The sequence below is a fragment of the Bombina bombina genome, chromosome 3 (assembly GCF_027579735.1).
Source record: "Bombina bombina isolate aBomBom1 chromosome 3, aBomBom1.pri, whole genome shotgun sequence".
Lineage (NCBI taxonomy): Eukaryota > Metazoa > Chordata > Amphibia > Anura > Bombinatoridae > Bombina > Bombina bombina.
Genome location: NC_069501.1, coordinates 458,385,193 through 458,406,494, shown reverse-complemented (window position 1 = coordinate 458,406,494; position 21,302 = coordinate 458,385,193). Strand labels below are relative to the sequence as shown.

General features: G+C 37.6%; 1 protein-coding gene across 1 annotated transcript in view; it reads right to left on the bottom strand.

The window, feature by feature from the left end:
* Positions 1-21,302, bottom strand: part of LOC128652390 (NXPE family member 3-like) — a 192,285-nt gene that overhangs the window by 62,578 nt on the left and 108,405 nt on the right. The window contains exons 3-4 of the mRNA XM_053705329.1: positions 15,218-15,438; positions 748-815 (exon numbers count right to left, since the gene is read on the bottom strand). Coding sequence (XP_053561304.1) covers positions 748-815; positions 15,218-15,438 — 289 coding nt within the window. The remainder of the gene's footprint in view (positions 1-747; positions 816-15,217; positions 15,439-21,302) is intronic.

Below are 21,302 nucleotides of genomic sequence, written 5' to 3'. Positions count from 1 at the left end.
CGCTGTCTGCATAAAATAAAGGGTACTGTGCAACCTAATTTCCATAATGACAGTACTCATAATAAGAGGCAGGCGAATGAAATGTATTTAGTGTTTAATGTCCCTTTAAGATACTGTACAGTTGCTACTCTGCTTCCCTGAAGAAGTTCTGCATATGAAATAAGTTGTTGACAAATGTATGTTAAACAAATAATGTGGTCAAAATTTGGCTGAATTGAATGATCCCATGAACAAATCTTGGATGAAACAAAATAAATTTTTTCAGTGAATAAGAATTAGTCCCAAACAAATTTGTTTGTATGTGCACATGTTTATTATAGAGGTAGAAAGAGACATACATTAGACCATTAAAGAATAGATATAGATAGATACATAGATAGATAGATTGATAGATAGATCTACATTTAATGTGTGCTATAAAATATTTGGAGAAATAAAGGCATTTGCCGACAGGTAATTATATACATAAAAATATGTGAAAAATATTTGTCATGTTTTTTTTTTCATAGTTTTTGTACAAATCAAAAAAAAAATAGTCTGATACATTTTTTAAAGCAAATGTAAATCCAAGCCTATATTAGATGTCATGCAATACTTACAAATGCTACTTATCATTATTTTATTCTTCACTAAATGAATAATTGATCTTCATGAATGAAATTAATTTATAATAAAAATATAACCTAAGAAACTATAGTTCATATATATATAGTTCAGTATGTATCAAAATTGATTAAACGTGCTCACCATTGGTTTGGGCATTTGACACATTAAGGGTTTGAATCTGTGATGGGATTTGCTGATCAGTTAGGGATCTAAAAGAAAAGAAACCCACAGTGGGCACTATAATTAGTGAAACAGTTAAACACACCTTATAGCTTAATACATTATATACAAATTATCCAGTAATATGATCTATGTTTAAAGGTAAATCACTAAATCACTTGAAAATTATTCCCCAAAATTGTAAAAAGCTGACTAGCAAATATCACATGAACATCTCTATGTAAATAATCAAAGGTATTTTACTTCAAAATTGCTTTTGAAATAAATATATATATATACATATATATATATATATATATATATATACATACACACAGACAAGAATATGTAGTTTCCGCGCTCTCACACTACACACATACAGTATATAATATAGTATGTCTTATATAAAGATAAACATTCGTGTTGCAATAGTAAAGAGGAATAGTAATGATAATAAAGCTCTTTAGAGCAAATAATACAAAAAGTCCATTCATATAAATAACAGCAATATAATAAAATAAATTACGTGTCATAAAAGTTCATAAATAGATTAAAAGTTCATAAACATATTGAAAGTTCACGGGATTCATAGAATCCAAAGTGAGGCAGCACAAACAAACTAGATGTGAAGGTTCCCAAATTCTTCACCAAATGGGAGTATGAAAAAAAGACTAGGAGGCCTTCTTATCAAACCGTCAACAGCAAATACGCTGGAATTCCGCAGCGTAATTTTGGAGATCCTGATTCCCCTTATTTATCAAAGCCTACAGACCGGCAAAAGTTGAAATTTGTGACGTAACATACGATCCACTGGTTTCAGTCCGACACAGATCGATGCTTACGCCATTAGAGATGTTCCGAATACAAATTTAGCACTATCTGACGACTTTTGCAAGTTATCAAATTTCTACCGGGTATGCTCGCCACTATTCCGGCCCAGCGTACCTGGTTTTCAATCCGCCACCCTGGAGGCGGCGGATGCCATAGGAATCAATGGGAGTCTGAAAGCAGCGAAAGCTTATGTTCGCTGCTGCCCGATATCCCATTGATTCCTATGGGAGAATAATAGTTACGTTTACACCTAACACCCTAACATAAACCCCGAGTCTAAACACCCCTAATCTGCCGCCCGACACCGCCGCCACCTACATTATACTTATTAACTCCTAATCTGCTGCCCCGCCACCGCCGCCACCTACATTATACTTATTAACCCCTAATCTGCTACCCGACACTGACGCCACCTACATTATACTTATTAACCCCTAATCTGCCGCCTCGACACCGCCGCCACCTACATCATACTTATTAACCCCTAATCTGCCTCCCCCTACACCGCTGCCACCTACATTATGTTATTAACCCCTAATCTGCCGCCCCAACACCGCCACCACCTACATAAAAGTATTAACCCCTATCCCGCCGCTCCCAGAGCCCACCGCAACTAAATAAAGTTATTAATCCTTAAACCCCTGGCCTCCCACATTAGTACCACATAATAAACCTATTAACCCCTAAACAGCCAGCCCCCCACATCACCATAAACTAAATTAACCTATTAACCCCTAAACCTAACAACCTGCAAACTGTACGTTAAATATTAACTCATCCCTATCTTATAATAAATTACAACTTACCTTTAGATTTAAATTAAACTATATTAAACTAATAATTAATCTACTCTAACTGTTATACTAAAATTACATTAAACTATATTAAACTAATAATTAATCTATCCTAACTGTTATACTAAAATTACATTAAACTATATTAAACAATTAATTAATCTACCCTAACTATTATACTAAAATTACATTAAACTATATTAAACTATTTATTAATCTACCCTAACTGTTATAGTAAAATTACATTAAACTACCAATTAAATTAACTATATTATATTATATATTTAAAAACCTAACCCTACTCAAATAATTTAAATCTATAATTACAAATTACAAAGTTACAAAAAACTAACAACTAAGTTACAAAAAATAACAAACACTAAGTTACAAAAAAAATAAACACTAAATTAAACAGATTAAAAATAAATTATCAAATATTTAAACTAATTACACCTAGTCTAAGAGCCCTATGAAAATAAAAAGCCCCCCCAAAATAAAAAAAAAATCCTAGCCTACAATAAACTACAAATAGCCCTTAAAATAGCATTTTGCGGGGCATTGCCCCAAAGAAATCAGCTCTTTTACCTGTAAATAAAAAATACAAATACCCCCCCAACAGTAAAACCCACCACCCACACAACCAACCCCCCAAATAAAAACCTAATCTAAAAAACCTAAGCTCCTCATTGCTCTGAAAAGGGCATTTGTATGGGCATTGCCCTTAAAGGGCATTTAGCTCTTTTTCAAAAGTCCAAACCCTAATCTAAAATGAAAACCCACCTAATAATCCCTTAAAAAAGCCTAACACTAACCCCCGAATGCCCATACAAATGCCCTTTCCAGGGCAATGGGGAGCTTAGGTTTTTTAGATTAGGTTTTTATTTGGGGGGTTGGTTGTGTGGGTGGTGGGTTTTACTGTTTGGCGCAATGCCCCGCAAAAGGCCCTTTTAAGGGCTATTTGTAGTTTATTGTAGGCTAGGTTTTTTTTTATTTTGGGGGGGCTTTTTATTTTCATAGGGCTCTTAGATTAGGTGTAATTAGTTTAAATATTTTAAAATTTGTTTTTTATTTTGTGTAACTTAGTGTTTATTTTGTTTTGTAACTTAGTGTTTGTTATTTTTTTGTAACTTAGTTGTTAGTTTTTTGTAACTTTGTAATTTGTAATTGTAGATTTAAATTATTTGAGTAGGGTTAGGGTTTTAAATATATAATATAGTTAATTTAATTGGTAGTTTAATGTAATTTTAGTATAACAGTTAGGGTAGATTAATTATTAGTTTAATATAGTTTAATGTAATTTTAGTATAACAGGGTAGATTAATTATTAGTTTAATATAGTTTAATTTAATTTTAGTATAACAGTTAGGGTAGGTAAATTATTAGTTTAATATAGTTTAATGTAATTTTAGTATAATAGTTAGAGTAGGTTAATTCATATTTTAATATAGTTTATTTTAATTCTAAGGGTAAGTTTAAATTTATTATAAGATACGGATGAGATAATATTTAATGCACAGTTAGCAGGTTGTTAGGTTTAGGGGTTAATAGGTTAATTTAGTTTATGGTGATGTGGGGGGCTGGCAGTTTAGGGGTTAATAGGTTTAGTAAGTGGTACTGATGTGGGAGGCCAGGGGTTAATAACTTTATTTAGTTGCGGTGGGCTCCGGTTGTGGCGGCATAGGGCTTAATAATTTTATGTAGGTGTTGGCGGTGTCGGGCGGCAGTTTAAGGGTTAATAACATAATGTAGGTGGCGGTGGTGTAGGGGGCGGCAGATTAGGGGAGAATAACATAATGTAGGTGGCGGTGGGCTCCGGGAGCGGCAGATTAGGGGTTAATAACTTTATTAGAGTTGCGGTGGGGTCCAGGAGCGGCGGGATAGGGGTTAATAACTTTATTAGAGTTGCGGTGGGGTCCAGGAGCGGCTGGATAGGGGTTAATAACTTTATTAGAGTTGCGGTGGGGTCCAGGAGTGGCGGGATAGGGGTTAATAACTTTATTAGAGTTGCAGTGGGGTCCAGGAGCGGCGGGATAGGGGTTAATAACTTTATTAGAGTTGCGGTGGGGTCTGGGAGCAGCTGGATAGGGGTTAAACATTTTAGTATAGTGGCGGTGCTTAGTGACAGGGTATAAATAAACCTGTGAAAAAGCTGAATAGCAGTGAGATCGATGACTGTTAGTTAACAACAGTCCGCTGCTCATCGCCCTGTACTTGGTGCGTGGATTTTTGACAGCTTTTTTGTTAAATATGGAGAGCATATTCAGGTCCGCGGCCGCAATGTTAGATGATGTCAGACGAGCGTATTGGTGCCGTCGAATGCAAGTAAGTGGACGGCTTGATAAGTAGGCCTCTAGATATCTGCGCCAGCATCCATCATTGGTAATAAAATGTAATACAAAAAAGGATAATATATTGATAAGATGATATGATGTGGGGAAAGACCCCAATAACTACACTTACTTCAGATTACCTCAATCAAAATTAGGTAAGTAGCCGCTGTATTGGAATTGATGCCTTGCTTATTAGTATCTCCAAGTGGTTAGATATAATAAACCAGGGGTGAAGTTTATCAATGCAGATCCTGGAGTATGGTAAATCAACTTCCTTGGTAAAATTCCTCAACCCGTCACTGCTACAGCGAAGTTAGTAGAAAAATCCCAGCTGGTGCCGAAGTTACCAGGTAAGTAGCCCTCCGTCATCTGCACCAGTCACCGCTTCAGTCAAAGAACGCCAAAGAGCCTGCGTCATGGGGGTGGATCCTCCAAGACGGACCAGGATTTGATCCAAGTGTGGCCGTTGGTGTATACATTCTCAGTGATGCTGGCTGTAGCAAGTCGGGAGGTAAAGTAGCAAACCAGGCTGTCAATCAAAGGCTGCACAAATGGCTGTTGGTGGTAGCAGTAGAAACTGCACTCTCAAGCCGTAAATAATCCAGCAAAGAAAAGGAAAGAAATTGCTGCCAGACACCATGAATGCAATGAAAGTCCAATTTATTCAACCACAGTCATAGGGGAATCACAAACTGGAGCACCTGACATGTTTTGTGCTGGCGTACCTGCACTTTATCAGAAACTCCCCCTAATCTAACACTAAACTACCAATAGCCCTTTTTTTGTAGGGCAATGCCCTAAGTTAAACAGCTCTTTTACCTAAAAAAAACCCCACCCAACCAACCTCTCAAAATAAAAAAACATAATTCTAAAGGGGCATTTGTATTGGCATTGCCCTTAAAAGGGCAATCAGCTCTTTTGCTGCCCATTAAAACAAAAAAGCCCTAATCTAAAAAACCCCCACTAACACTAAACTACTAATAGCCCTTAAAAAATCCTTTTTTAGGGCATTGCCCTAAAGCAGTGTTCCTCACAGTTTTTTCTAAGGGAGAAACACTGGCATGAGGCAGCCAATAGGAGAGCTGCATTTACCGCAAATACCTGTGGCCTACCTGTTGAGCTAATTTCTTGATAGAGAAAACATATAGGGCTGCCTACATTAAGAGTGGAGCGCAAAAGTTTGCGTCCGCTCTACAAGGGGTTTTCATGAGTGTTTGCGCTCATAGTGCTTACTGCTTGTATTAAGAGTTGAAAGTAAACATGATCGATTGAGTGCAATCGCGATTTACTGTAGAATTATTACCGCGACTTCAGAGCTCTGGTTAACTGTTTTGCAAAACTAAAAAGTTGCACTAATAATGCCATCTAATAAACATTAAAATAAAATAGTGCACACAAAAGTTATAAAGGCTCAAAGATATGAGATCTCAGGTGTTAGAAAAATAAAGGCAGGCAAAGGTCTTTAACATTAAGATACATAAAAAATACAGCTTCAAAAAATTAAATATATATATATATATATATATATATATATATATATATATACAGTATATATTAACACACACAGTATATATACATACATATATATGTGTGTGTACAAATGTATTTATATGTGTGTATATGTATTTACAGACATATATATACATATAAACACATAAATACATATGAACACAAATTGTTAGGGTGCCATGAATCAGACTGAGACAAGAAGTGTAAAAATAATCACAACTTTATTAATAACAAAGAAATAATAAAAAGTCCACAAGTCAAATAACAAGCCAGGAGTCAAAGCCAGAGCTGGTAGTCAGATGAGCCGAGTCAGGAACCAGGAGGGACGTCAGACAGCCAGGTAATACACAGGAACAGGAACTCACAAACAGGTCTGAGACAACGCAAGGGCAAAGCATACTGTACAGAGGCCCTTTAAATAATAAGTGATGACATCACAATACTGAGACTACAAGCTGTCTCACACGGATGATGTACACCAGTCCGGCCATAAGAGGGCATGCAGGAAATAACCAGCATCAGACACTCTGCACCAGATTCAGTAAGAGGTAAGTAAAATGGCTGCCAGCAGCACATGACAAACAAAGCAGGGAAAAAACCCTGAAAGTACCCTCCCCTCAACGACCCCTCCCCCGTGGGATGACAAAAGGCTTATTGGGGAAACGGCATGGAAGGCACGGAGGAGGGCAGGAGCATGAAGATCAGAGGAGGGAACCCATGAATGCTCCTCTGAACCATAGCCCCTCCAGTGAACTAAATACTGCACATGGCCCCTGGACATACGAGAGTCAATAATGCTGCTGACCTCATATTCTTCATGGTTGTCAACAGAGATAGGACGAGGACGAGGCAACACAGTGGTAAACCGATTACAAACCAATGGTTTCAAGAGGGAGACATGAAAAACATTGGAGATGCGCATTGCAGGAGAAAGGTCAAGAGTGTAGGCCACTGGATTGACCCGTCGGAGTATTCGAAAAGGAACAACATAACGGGGAGCCAGTTTATTGGAAGGCACCCGAAGGTTTAAGTTGTGGGAGGACAGCCAAACCCTCTCACCAACCTGGTAGGAAGGCCCAGGCAGACGCCTACGATCAGCCTGGAACTTTTGGCGCTGCATAGAATGATGAAGGCAATTGTGAATCTGCACCCACATGGAAGGGAGTTGCCAGAGATGCTCCTCCAAAGCCGGAATACCCTGAGACATGAATGAATCGGGCAACAAGGATGGTTGGAACCCATAATTCACCATGAACAGTTATAACTGGGTGGAAGCATTAATAGCACTATTACGAGTGAACTCTGCGCAAGGTAACAGTTCAAAGCAATTATTGTGGTGATCTGAGACATAGCAACGGAGGAACTGTTCCAGAGCTTGATTTGACCGTTCCGCAGCCCCATTGAATTGAGGGTGATATGCAGAGGAGAATGAAAGCTGCATCCCAATTTGAGCACAAAAGGAACGCCAAAATCTGGAGACAAACTGGCTACCCCGGTCCAAGACTATCTCCTTGGGTAACCCATGTAAACGGAAGACCTCACGGGCAAAAATTGAAGCAAGTTCCTGTGCGGTAGGCAGCTTCTTCAAGGGAATGCAATGTAACATTTTAGAAAAACGGTCAACCACCATTAGGATAACAGTATTGCCATTGGAAACAGGGAGCTCGACAATGAAGTCCATGAAAAGATGTGTCCAATGATGCTCACCATTAGCAATAGGTTGAAGAAGACCCACAGGAAGACGTCGAGGAGTCTTATTCTGTGCACAGACTAAGCAGGAGGCAACATACGCAGCAACATCAGAACGAAGACCTGGCCACCAGAATTGTCGAGTGACAGACCAAATCATTTGGATCCTGCCCAGGTGACCTGCGGCTTTAGGATAGTGGTAAGTGTGCAATAGTTTAGTTCGAAGATTCTCAGGAACAAAACACTTACCACTAGGTTTCTGAGGAGGTGCATTGGTTTGTGCAGCCAGGATCTCCTCCCCCAAGGGAGAAGTCAAATTAGTATGTATGGTAGCCAAAATATGGTCAGGAGGTATAACTGAAATAGGTACAGACTCCTCCTTGGACAGAGGCGAAAATTGTCGAGAGAGGGCATCAGCCCTAACATTCTTACTACCAGGCAGGTAGGAGACCACATAATTAAACCGAGACAAAAATAGCGCCCATCTGGCCTGTTGGGCGACAAATGTTTTGCTTAGGATAGATAAGTCAAATTCTTGTGGTCAGTAAGAATGAGCACTGGTACGCTAATACCCTTGAGAAATTGCCTCCATTCTTTGATTGACAAAATTAAACCACATGGATGCAAGGAACCGTCAGGCATAGGATGTTGAGACAAGAGGGCACCTACTCCAGTCTCAGACGCATTGACCTCAAGAATGAAAGGCAGGACAAGGTTAGGATGAGCCAGAACTGGAACGGCAGCAAAGGCAATCTTAAGACTCTCAAAAGCCTTATTGGCAGTAAGTGACCAATGGAGTTGATCATTCTCCTTATGGGTCATGTCAGTGATAGGTTTGACCAAGGAAGAAAAGTTTTTAATAAACTTCCTATAGTAATTGGCAAAGCCAAAAAAAGTTTAAAAGAGGAAGACCAACTGGGCGAGGCCACTGCAGGACTGCAAACTACTTGTCAGGATCCATGGAGAACCCTGCAATGAAGATTTCATAACCTAAGAAGGTTACTTGAGTCTGATGGAACTCACATGTCTTGAGTTTACAAAACAGGCCGAAGTACCCGTGTAACATCAGAATTATGAGCCTCAAGAGTGGGTGAGTGTATGAGGATATCATCTAAGTACACCACAACACACTGTTGCAACATATCTTGTAGGGCATCATTAATAAATTCCTGGAAAACAGCAGGAGCATTACATAGGCCAAAGGGCATTACAAGATACTCATAATACCCGCTCCTGGTGTTAAATGCTGTTTTCCATTTGTGGCCCTCCTTAATCCTAACGAGATTGTATGCTCCTCTCAAATCAAGTTTAGAAAAGACTGTAGCTCCCTTGAGGTGATCAAAGAGTTCCATAATGAGTGGAATAGGGTAAGCATTCTTAATGGTAAGACGATTAAGAGCCCTATAATCGATGCATGGTCTTAACTCGCCACCATTTTTCTTCACGAAGAAGAAGCCAACCCCTACAGGAGAGCAGGATTTGCAGATGATCCCCCACGACAGAGCATCGGTAACATACTCCTCCATAGCACAATTCGCCGCAACAGACAGAGGGTAAACCCAACCCCCGAGGAGGAATGGCTCCGGGTTGCAGGTCTATGGCACAATCGTAAGACTGGTGAGGATGAAACGTACTGGCACACACTTTGTCAAAAACGTCTAGGAACTCTCAGTACTCTGGCAATTGAGATAACGAAGAAGTGCACAAGACTTTGACTGGTTTTCGAAGACAAGTGGAGATACATTGCGGGGACCATGACAAAATTTCAGACCTGCACCAGTCGAGACTGGGATTGTGCTTTTGGAACCAGGGATAACCCAGAACAACTGAAAAATGTGGAGAGTTTATCACCTGGAGGGTTTCAAAATGGAGAGCCCCAACAGCCATGGATAACGGAGTGGTTTTTGTGAGTAACGTGTGCGGGCTGAAGGGACCTGCCATCAATGGCCTCAATAGCAAGTGGAATGGACCGAGGCAATACAGGAATGGAGTGCTTTGATAGAAAAGCACTGTCAATGAAATAGCCCGCAGCAACAGAGTCAACAAGAGCCTGGGTGACTATGGAGGAGTCCACCCAGGAAAGGACAATTGTGACCAAAGGTTTCTCCTTTAGTGGTTCCGGGGATGTGGATAAACCACCCAAGGTCTGCCCCCGACAGGACCTTAGGTGCGAGCGTGTCCCGGACATGTAGGACAAGACTTTAAAAGGTGGCCCTGTAACCCACAATAGAGGCAGAGCCCCTCCCTCCTCCTAAAGGCCCTCTCCACCGTGGAGAGATGCATGAATCCCAACTGCATCGGCTCAGCAGTACCTCGGGACCAGGAGGCATGGGAGGAGAGGGAGGCAGGGGTGGGAACAAAAACGTATGAGACATTGTAACAGGAGGCTTCTGCAAGTGCTCCTTGAAAGAGGGCCTCTCACTTAGTCTGATATCAATTAGGATTATAAAAGACCCCAATGCCTCGAGATCCTCTGGTAAATCTCTGGCAGCAACTTCGTCTTTAATCACATCAGAGAGTCCATGAAAGAAGGCGGCAACAAGGGCTTTATTGTTCCAACCTACCTCTGCGGCAAGCGTACAGAACTCAATGGCATATTGATCAACAGATCTCGTACCTTGTTGAATGGACATGAGTCGTTTAGCAGCAAAGGAGGAGCGAGCCGGAACATCAAAAACCCTTCAAAAGGAAGCCACAAATTCAGGGTAATTTGAAATCACAGGTTAATTAGTCTCCCACAAGGGATTAGCCCAGGCAAGAGCTGTGTCAGAGAGTAACGAGATGAGAAATCCCACCTTAGCTCTGTCAGAGGGAAACGCCTGAGGTAACATCTCAAAGTAAATGCCAACCTGGTTCAAAAACCCTCTGCACTGAATAGGATCACCTCCATATCGCTGAGGTAGAGGTGCAGAACCGAACATGCTCCTGGTAGGACTAGGTGCAGCAGCGGAAACAGGAGCAACCATAACTTGTGGGACACTCTGGTCCAAATGTGCAGTGCGAGTCAGCAGGGTTTGCAGGGCTAGTGCAAATTGATCCAAGCGGTGATCCTGTTCATCCATCCTGGGAATGAAGGTAGGAAAAGGTGGATTATTAGCACCATCAGGATTCATGGCCCTTGCGTAATGTCAAGGTGCCAGGAATCAGACTGAGATGAGAAGTGCAAAAATAATCACACCTTTATTAATAACAAAGAAATAATTAAAAGTCCACAAGTTAAATAACAAGCCAGGAGTCAAAGCCAGAGCTGTTAGTCAGATGAGCCGAGTCAGGAGCCAAAGCGAGTAGTAAGACGAGCCGAGTCAGGAACCAGGAGTGACGTCAGACAGTCAGGTAATACACAGGAACTCACAAACAGGTCTGAGACAACGCAAGGGCAAAGCATACTGAACAGAGGCCCTTTAAATAATAAGTGATGATATCACAATACTGAGACTGAAACCTATCTCACATGGATGATGTACACCAGTCCGGCCATAAGAGGGCGTGCAGGAAATGAGCAGCATCAGACACTCTGCACCAGATTCAGTAAGATGTAAGTAAAATGGCTGCCAGCAGCACATGGCAAACAAAGCAGGGAAAAAACCCTGACACACATATAGACATATATATTATTGCATTGGAGCCCTTTACAGTTAAGTAGATGAAAACATGTGAAATTATATTTAAGCCATATTCATATTTAATAAGGTGTTATACTATGGGGCCCTATTTATTAAAGCATCAACTGAAAATACGCTGGAATTCTGCTTCGTAATTGTCGCATGATTGATCTGCCGTAGTTATTAAAATGTCAAGATAGGCAAATGTTGAAATATATGATGTAACATACGATCCCACGATCTTAATATGATGCACATCGATGTGAGTTGAAAACCCATGGAATTTGAGCGGAATCATGTTCATTCGCCCTCCTATTCAACACTATTTGAAGCTCTCACAAAGTTATCAAAATTTCTACAGTTACGCTTGCGTCTTTTCCGACTCAGTGTACCTGGTTTTACAATCTGCTACCCTTCAGTTCGCGGATGCCATAGAACTCAATGGTAGTCTGAAAACACAGAAAGCTTATGTTCGATGCTGCAAGAAAATGAAGTATATTACATAATAAAAGTAAATTTGAAACGTTATTAAAATTGTATACCTTTTCTAAATCAAACAATATTATTGCTCCACATTTGATGCACTAGTCGATATATGGATAAAAATGAAAAATACATTACTACTGATGGATTATGTTACAACTTTGTCTCTCATTACAAATCAAGGGGACAATATTATTTCTACATATTTGGTGCAAAGATTTTCCCCAAACTTGTCGCACTAATAGATAGAGATAAAAATGAAATAAATACACAACATAATATATCTAACTTCCTTTTTATTTGTTGGAAAAATCTATGTGCACCATGTTTAAATCATGTAATACAAGTCCCACTCTCCACTTTGCGCCATATTTGACGCAACACTTTAAACACCAATTATGACGCAAACTCCTAGATAACCCACACACTAGTGAATTATTCAACCACTTTTGATTGGAATATGCATAATCACATGATTTATGAAATCAGCCAATCTGATTCAAATACAAATTATAAACTATCACTCACTAGAACTTGTAAGTGCCATTTGTTACATTGTGTATTATACTTTGAAAGTATGTATATGTGAAATTAATATTAAAGCTAAACATTGATGCTGACATTAGGACACACAGTGTAATATTTTAGACAAGGATTTTAAAATTCAAATTGATGTTTGATTCGATATAATCTTAAGATGATAGCTCAAAGAGATAGGCCACCTAACTTTAAACTGTCATGATTCAGATAAAGCAGAAATTAAAATCACCTCTTCACTGGCATGCTATTTTCAGTGTATTTCTTCCTTCTTTTGAATTAATTTCTCAGTAAGAAATGTCATCTTATATGCCAGCCCATTGTATAAACCCTGTGAAGGGGTGGTTTTTAAAAATAGAGGGGTTAGACAGGTGCAGAGAGAAACCTGGCCCAGCTCTTAAAGGGAGAGGAAACCCCAAAATATTATTTTATGATTTGGATAGAACATACAATTTTAAACAACTTTCCAATGTACTTCTATTATCAAGATTGCTTCATTCTCTTGTGTATATATATACTAAAATATGTATGTCCAATATTAAAAATAATTCTAATAATTCACTCTCCCACTTTGTACCAAATATGTTGCTACTTGCTATATTCACAATTACACTAAATACAATAATGTGCTAAAGAGAAATGTGCTTGTTTGTGGACAGTATGGTATAAATAAAGTTGGGAAAAACACGAATAGCCGCGACATTGATGACTTAGTTAACACCAGTCCGATGCTCTTTGCTCTGTACTTGACGCGCGTGTTTTTGAAAGCTTTTTTGATAGATAAGGAGATTGTACTCTCTCTCCCCCCTCTCCTCTCTCTATCCCCCCTCTCCTCTCTCTCCCCCTCTCCTCTCCCTATCCCCCCTCTCCTCTCTCTCACCCCCCTCTCCTCTCTCTCTCCCCCCTCTCCTCTCTGTCTCTCTCTCTTCTCTCTCTCTCCCCTTTCCTCTCTCTCTCCCCCCTCTCCTCTCTCTCTCTCCCCTCTCCTCTCTCTCTCTCCCCCTCTCCTCTCTCCCCTCCTCTCTCTCTCCCCCCTCTCCTCTCTCTCTCCCCCCATCCTCTCTCTCTCCCCCCTCTCTCTCTCTCCCCCTCCTCTCTATCCCCTCTCCTCTCTCTCTCCCCTCTCCTCTCTCTCTCCCCTCTCTCCTCTCTCTCTCCTCTCTCTCCCCTCCTCTCTCTCTCCCCCCTCTCCTCTCTCTCTCCCCCCTCTCCTCTCTCTCTCCCCCCTCTCCTCTCTCTCTCCCCTCCTCTCTCTCTCTCTATCTCTCCCCCTCTCTATCTCTTCCCCCTCTCTATCTCTCCCCCCTCACTATCTCTCTCCCCTCTCTATCTCACGACTGCGCCCGGCCACACCCCTTTCACGCCTGGCCATGCCCCTTCACGGCCATTCACGCCCGGTCATGCCCCCTTCATGCCGGCCACGACCCTGCTCACGCCCGCCCACGCCCACTTCTGCCGCAGATCATCTAGTGAGTAGGACTCAAAGGCCAGGTGTGTTTGTCCTTGTGCTGTCTCTACTGCACATGACAGCTTCGGACAAACACACTTGGCCTTTTATATTATAGGATATATATATGTACATATCTATACCTATATATACAGTATATATATATACTATATATATATATACACTATATAAATATACATTTTTGCAAAAAATCATATATATATATATATATATATATATATGAATAAATAGAATATATTCTGTTATGTGAAGAACAATGGAATGTGAAATATTCATATTTTCATGTTGATTCACAAGTATATGTGGTCACAAAAAAATGACTTTTTTTTTTTTTACAAATGGCTTCAAGGTGGGAAAGACTACATTCTTGACGCAGTCCACTCTGCTTTGAGTATGTCCTTTGTCTGCAACTCAACAATTTTACTTTTGAGGGCAGCACGGTTAAAAGGGCAGAGTTGTATTAAAACTGGAGTCAGTGAGGACACAGGCACATGAAAGGGGCTGTCAATAAAGCTAAAAATCTCTGCGTACTCTGGTACATATAGTGTGGTTATTTTGTTCTTGAATGCTTTTATTGCATGTAATATATTACCTGGGAGCTTATCTCTTCCTTGGAGCACCAAGTTTAGTGTGTTCATGTGACGTGATATGTGTCAGAAGGGCCAACTATATAATCTATTCTGGGTCTTTTAACTCATCACAGTGTGTAATGCCCACCACTTCATTCGCTCGACCAATCGCATGTCTGTAGGGGCTGTCAATCACAGAGAGAAAGCGAGTTCTCTGTGACTTTCCCTCGCGACCTCAGAGGTGACGTATGGGGGTAAGAAGCAGCGGTCTAATGACCGCTGCCTCTTACATTGCAGGAAACTCTTGCTGCTTTGTACATGGATCTCTTAGTTTCCCTTTAAGCATCCATATTTTGTGTAGATTTTAATGAATATCTTATATACATATTAGAAATGTTAGTTCTATCATGGGCATCTATGCTATATATTAGCTTGATTCATAGGACATTGTATGTTTTGTATGTATGTATATATATATATATATATATATATATATATATATATATATAGTAAAATATCTATCATTTGTCATAATTTATTATTTTTAATAAGTTATAATATGGAGCGCACATGTATTAGAATTTCATTTCAGGTATACATTTTAGCCTCAGTCTGGCAGTCGAGTTTTAAGAATAGTTACATTGCAAGGAATGCCTGTTCTTCTCTGGTTAGAATATCCCGCTTGCCTCCTGAGGAATGTTCATTGTATGCATCACATGGAAGTTTCTTTGGCCTTTCACAAACCCATGTCTCTCCGGTGGTAGCATCATAATATTTACAGACATTTCTTCCTGGAAGATCAAAGTTACATTCCACTGTTTCTCTAGTTCCATTCTTTTCAAAATAACCATTATAGTATATCTGTTCAACAAGAAAGAGCAATGTAAATCAAATAGAAATACAATTTTACTGTATAAAAATTCCATAAAAACAAAACATATGTTTCATAATATAGAAATCAGGACAATAAGTGGCTCACTTGTACTTTTAAGCTTTAGTCCAAAAAGTTTACTTAAAGGGACATTAAACAACAAATAAATCATTGCTTCGATTTTGTATTCAAAGCAAAGATTAGCCTGAGAAAAATGTGTAAATGTAGTTTTAGAAAATATATTACTTGTTTAAATATTGAAACATTCTAATTTCCATAAAACAGTGCCAGGGCCCGAGGCAGGATGACACTTTTTATAAAAACACTCCCAGATGAACTATATAAATGGATCATCTACAAAACATTTATGCAAAGAAAAAATCTAGTGTACAATGTCCCTTTAAAGTGATGGTAAATCCAGGCGCTAAACAAACACTAGGATTTACCATCACTCACAAACAAGGGGGGTTTACATTATCAGATCTTAAAAAAAGGATGCTAGACTCACCCTTTCTGTGCCGTTGCACAGCACTAAATACTGCAGATCCAGCCACCCACTGCAGAGGTGACGTTTGCACCTCTGAACCAATAGCCGTGCGTGTCAACTGACAGGTTTCTGTATGCATGTATAACTATTGGTTCAGAGGTGCAAGTGGCACCTCATTGGTAGAAGAAGACCGATGTGCTTTGGGTGGGTGGAGCCCCTGAGTTTAGTTAGCACTGTGCAACGGCACAGAAAGGGTGAGTTTAGCACCCTTTTTTTTTTAGATCTGATCACTTAAACTCCCCTTGATTTTTAGTGATGGTAAATCCTAGTGTTTGTTTAAAGCTTGGATTTACCATCATTTTAAGGTAATGTACAACATATTATTTAAAAAAAAAAAAAATACAAATCCACAAATGTGGAGCACTATAACATTGTGTATATTGCAATACACCATTTGTATTATTGGAACACCAATATTTCTGTATATAATTATGTTGGCAATTAGGGACAGTTGAGTTGAACTGGGCCTTATTTGTATGTGTTTTTTTATGATAATAACAAGGACATTACAGTGATGCAAACCTCAAGCTGAATCCAAATAGACATACATACATACATGTGCCCCATGTACTAACTAGGGGGAAACATCTTGGAACAATACCATAAGAGGGTTAAAGAGGATTTGGTGATTTAGTGAGATTGAAGGCAGAGAACAAACCGCATAAGAATAATCTTACAGCTAGAGAGAGAGTAGGCTTGAAAAAACTCAAAGATAGAGAGGACCTGGTGATCAAAAACTCAGGCAAAGGTAGTTCAATAGTGGTCATAGATAAATCTTTCTAGGTACAAGAAGCACACAGACAATTAAAGGATAGGGAGGTATATGATAATATAACTAAAAATCCCACAACAAACTTTAAGAGAGAATTGAGGGACCTTCTAGATGATGGACTGGAGTTGGGAGTAATGGATCTTATGACCTTTGAGTACCTATATGTAGATGAACCGGTGACACCAATCTTTCATCATTTACCGAAGGTACATGAATCCATTACTGACGTAAAAACTAGAAGAACTACAAAGTGAAATTTTAAAAATAAAATGGAGTAAATTTGAGAGAGACCAGGAATATTATAATATAGAGAATACAAATGGGCAAGAACAGGATAATATTAAGAGAAATGTTAGCCTTTTTAGTAAAAAGAAAGAAATTCATATAAAGGAAAATAATGAATTGGATTCTAACTCTGTACAATATATGATAAAAGGAGATAAGCCACAAATAAATTGTAATAAAAATAGTAAGATAGGACCTAGAAAGAATGAAAACGATTATAGGAACAATACAGAGAGAGAATCAACAATGCAAAATAGTAATAAATATAACTGGAGGGATCATAAATCGAACCATAATGGATTCAATATAGGGTCATATAGGAATAACTATAATCACTTTAATTCTGATCAAAGTTATAGATATCAAAGAAATTACAATCCAAGATCCGAACCTTATAGATATAGAGAGTTCAATTATCCACAACTTAGAGAATATAGAGAGTATGAACATAGAGATTACGGATATAGGGAACCTTATCATTATAGGCAAAACTATAATCATTTTGATACAAGACAAAATGAATCCAGCTCCAATAGACAAGGGACCTATAGAGAAAGAGCCAACTATCAACATACTTATAATGGAAATTACAATTATAGTCGAAAGAACAATTCTGCAGAAAATAAAAATTGGAGATCAAATCAGACTGATATAGGCCCCAATCATAGAGATAGGAATGATAGAACAGATACAGAGTGGAAAGTTCCAACAAAAAAACAGATATGAACTATTAGAAGATGAAAACAATTACACCAATATGATGAGTGAAGAACCAAGTACTTCAAGTGATTTTTTAGAATTAGGCAGGGAACGCACACACGATCCCCCAAAAGGAAAGAGAAGAAGAGAGGTAACAGAGGTAGAGGAAAGGGACAATTGTCTGAAACATATAAACAAAATAACAGTAAAACAAGTGGAAAAGAAAAGCTAGATAAAAAGAATGAGACAAAGTATATTTAATATAAGTGGCATCAGTCTGACAGAACAGCAAGAAAATATACTTTGTAAGGGACTGTCCTTTGCTCCATCTACCAAACTCAATAAATTTGAGCATCTAATTAATATTAATCCGTTTGTAAGAAAACTAACCCTTAAAAAATATTTCATAAAATAAAAAAAATAAAAAAAAATATAAAATTGAAAAAATTCAAGTCAGGACAAACAATATATAAATTCAGCAAAAAAATTTACACATACAAACTTTAAGCAAAAATCTTCTTTTTTCCCTAGCCATGAAAAAGGTAGTTTCATTGAATCTTTTGAAAAATTAGTTAAACAAGAAATTGATGCAATTGATCAGTCTAAAGAAAGTAATAAGAGCATAAATTGGAATTTAACTTTAAAAGAAAAAGAAATTCTAAGAGATCTGCAAAGAAGAGAAGATTTAGTGATTAAATAGGCGGATAAGGGCGGAGGGATAGTGATTATGAATAAAAACTATTACCTAGAAGAAGCCCATAGAATTTTAGATGATTCCAAAACTTATAAAAAAATTAAAGAATGACCCTGGAGATTTATATTTTACACGAATACAAGAACTACTTGGAAGAGCACACTCTTGTGGACTTCTTAAAGGGACACTGAACCCAAATTTTTTCTTTTGAGATTCAGATAGAGCATTAAATTTTAAGCAACTTGATAATTTACTCCTATTATCAAATTTTCTTCATTCTCTTGGAATCTTTATTTGAAATGCAAGAATGTAAGTTTAGATGCTGGCCCATTTTTGGTGAACAACCTAGGTTGTCCTTGCTGATTGGTGGATACATTCATCCACCAATCAAAAACTGCTGTCCAGAGTTCTGAACCAAGAAACAAGCTTAGATGCTTTCTTTTTTATATAAAGATAGCAAGAGAATGAAGAAAGATTGATAATAGGAGTAAATTAGAAAGTTGCTACAAATTGCATGCTCTATCTGAATCAAGAAAGAATTTTTTGGGGTTCAGTGTCCCTTTAATTATTCAGAGTTGAATTTTGTGCTGATAAAGAATTTTAGAACACTTATTTTTTGCTTTATACCGAAAATTCATAAAAATTTGCAATGTCCACCTGGACGTCCAATAATTTCAGGCATAGAGTCCATAACCTCCAACTTATCTCATTATATAGACAATTTCCTTCAGAAATATGTTAAAGAGTTACCTTCTTATCTGAGAGATTCCACACATTTTTAAAATATATTGAACACCATAAGGTGGGAAAAAGAATATATATTTGTCACCTGTGACGTTAGTACATTATATACCAATATACAACACAATTTAGGCCTTACAGCCATTGAATACTATTTACAATTGGATCCTGAAATGTCCACTGTACAATGTAAATTTCTATTAGACTGCATAGAATTCATTCTTAATAAAAATTATTTTAAATTTGATGAAAACTATTTTTTACAGATACAGGGAACGGCTATGGGCACAAGATTCGCACCCAGTTATGCAAATGTATTCATGGGCCACTTCGAGAAAGATTTCTTTGAAAGTGGTCCATGGGGTGCGAATATTGTGCTCTGTAGGCACTATATAGATAACCTGTTTCTAATATGGAGAGGGGATTTAGAATTGCTTAATTTGTTCATAGAAGATTTGACCACTAATAAGTTTGGCCTAACATTCACCCATGAATCAAGTAAGAAGAAAATTAATTCTCTAGATATTGAAGTTGAAATTATAAATGATGAGATAAAGACAAGGACTTTCTTCAAGAAAGTAGATTCCAATAACTACATAGATTTGAAAAGCTGCCATCATAAAACATGGAAAAATAATATACCCAAAGGCCAACTTTTCAGAGTTAAGAAAAATTGTACAGATACCTTAGATTATGAACGACAGTACAGAATTTTAATTGATAGATTTAAACAAAAAGGTTATAATGGAGAGAGAATTGAACAAATGGCAGAAACTATTAAGGAGGTAGACAGAAATACTCTTTTAAATAAAGCAAAACAAGTCAATGTGAAAGAAACTAGTGAACAAATATTGGAAATACCTATAATTGCCACATATTCAGCACAATTTAAGACATTTGAAAAAATTGTTATAAAAAACATTGGTCTCTATTTTTAAAAGATCCAATTACTGGGCACACATTGGGAAAAATTCCAAAATTCATCTATAAAAAAGCTAAACATATTAAAAGTATACTAGCTCCTAGTGAGTATAAAAAGAAGAAAAAAATAACATTTAATAATGTTAAAGATCTTAAAGGAAATATAATTGAAGGTTTTTTTCCATGTCAGCAATGTAAATCTTGCAAATTCAGTACCAAGTTAAAAAGTATAAAGTCAGAGAAAACGGGCAAATCTTTTAAAATAAATGGAATAATAAGATGTTCAGATATGAATATAATTTATCTTGTACAATGCAGCTGTAATCTGAAATACTTTGGTCAAACGAGTAGGAAGTTAAGAGACCGTATAAGAGAACATCTATTAGGAATTGAACATAATAGGCAAGATACAAATCTATATAGGCACTTTTTAGAAGTACATCAAGGAAAAACACAGGATTTTAATTTTTTTTGGGGAATCAAAAAGGTAGAACTAGATGGTAGACGAGGGAATCTGGAAGAAAAATTATTAAGACAAGAAGCAGAGTTAATCTATAATTTTGGTACACTGGCCCCAACAGGTTTGAACAGTGAACTAGACCTTAATTTTATTCTTAAATGATCCTAGAATTCTTGTCATTTTAAAATCCTAGTCACTCTGAACACATTGCTCTTCAAGAAAAATATCTCTGTAGAAAATAATGAAATTACCATCGATTAAATATAAGATAGAATATCAACTATAAATATATAATTGATCTAATTTATACACTATTCACAAGCTATTCATAAATTGTGTATATAGATGAATGTAGAAAGCATTTGGTATATATAACATATCTATTATATATGAGAGTTAAAAATATCAGGATTAACGGAAGATATCACTTTAAGAAAGCGGCTAATATAAATAATTTATGAATTTATTTAAAACGAGAACACTAATGCAAACCATTTGTTGTGAGTAAAATATTATTCGTAAGAATTAGCCTATATAGCTGAAATCAGGGGTCTTATATTTATATTTTTACTGATTAAGAACATTAAGATGGAAATAAATGTTTGTTACATAAGTAAAGGGTTAAATGACCCTATAAAAAGGAGGAGCGGTAGGATAGGAACATCTTGACAAAGGCTCTGAGCAGCTGAAACGCGTAGATAAAGTAAAGAACTCCCATAACCAATTAATTTGATG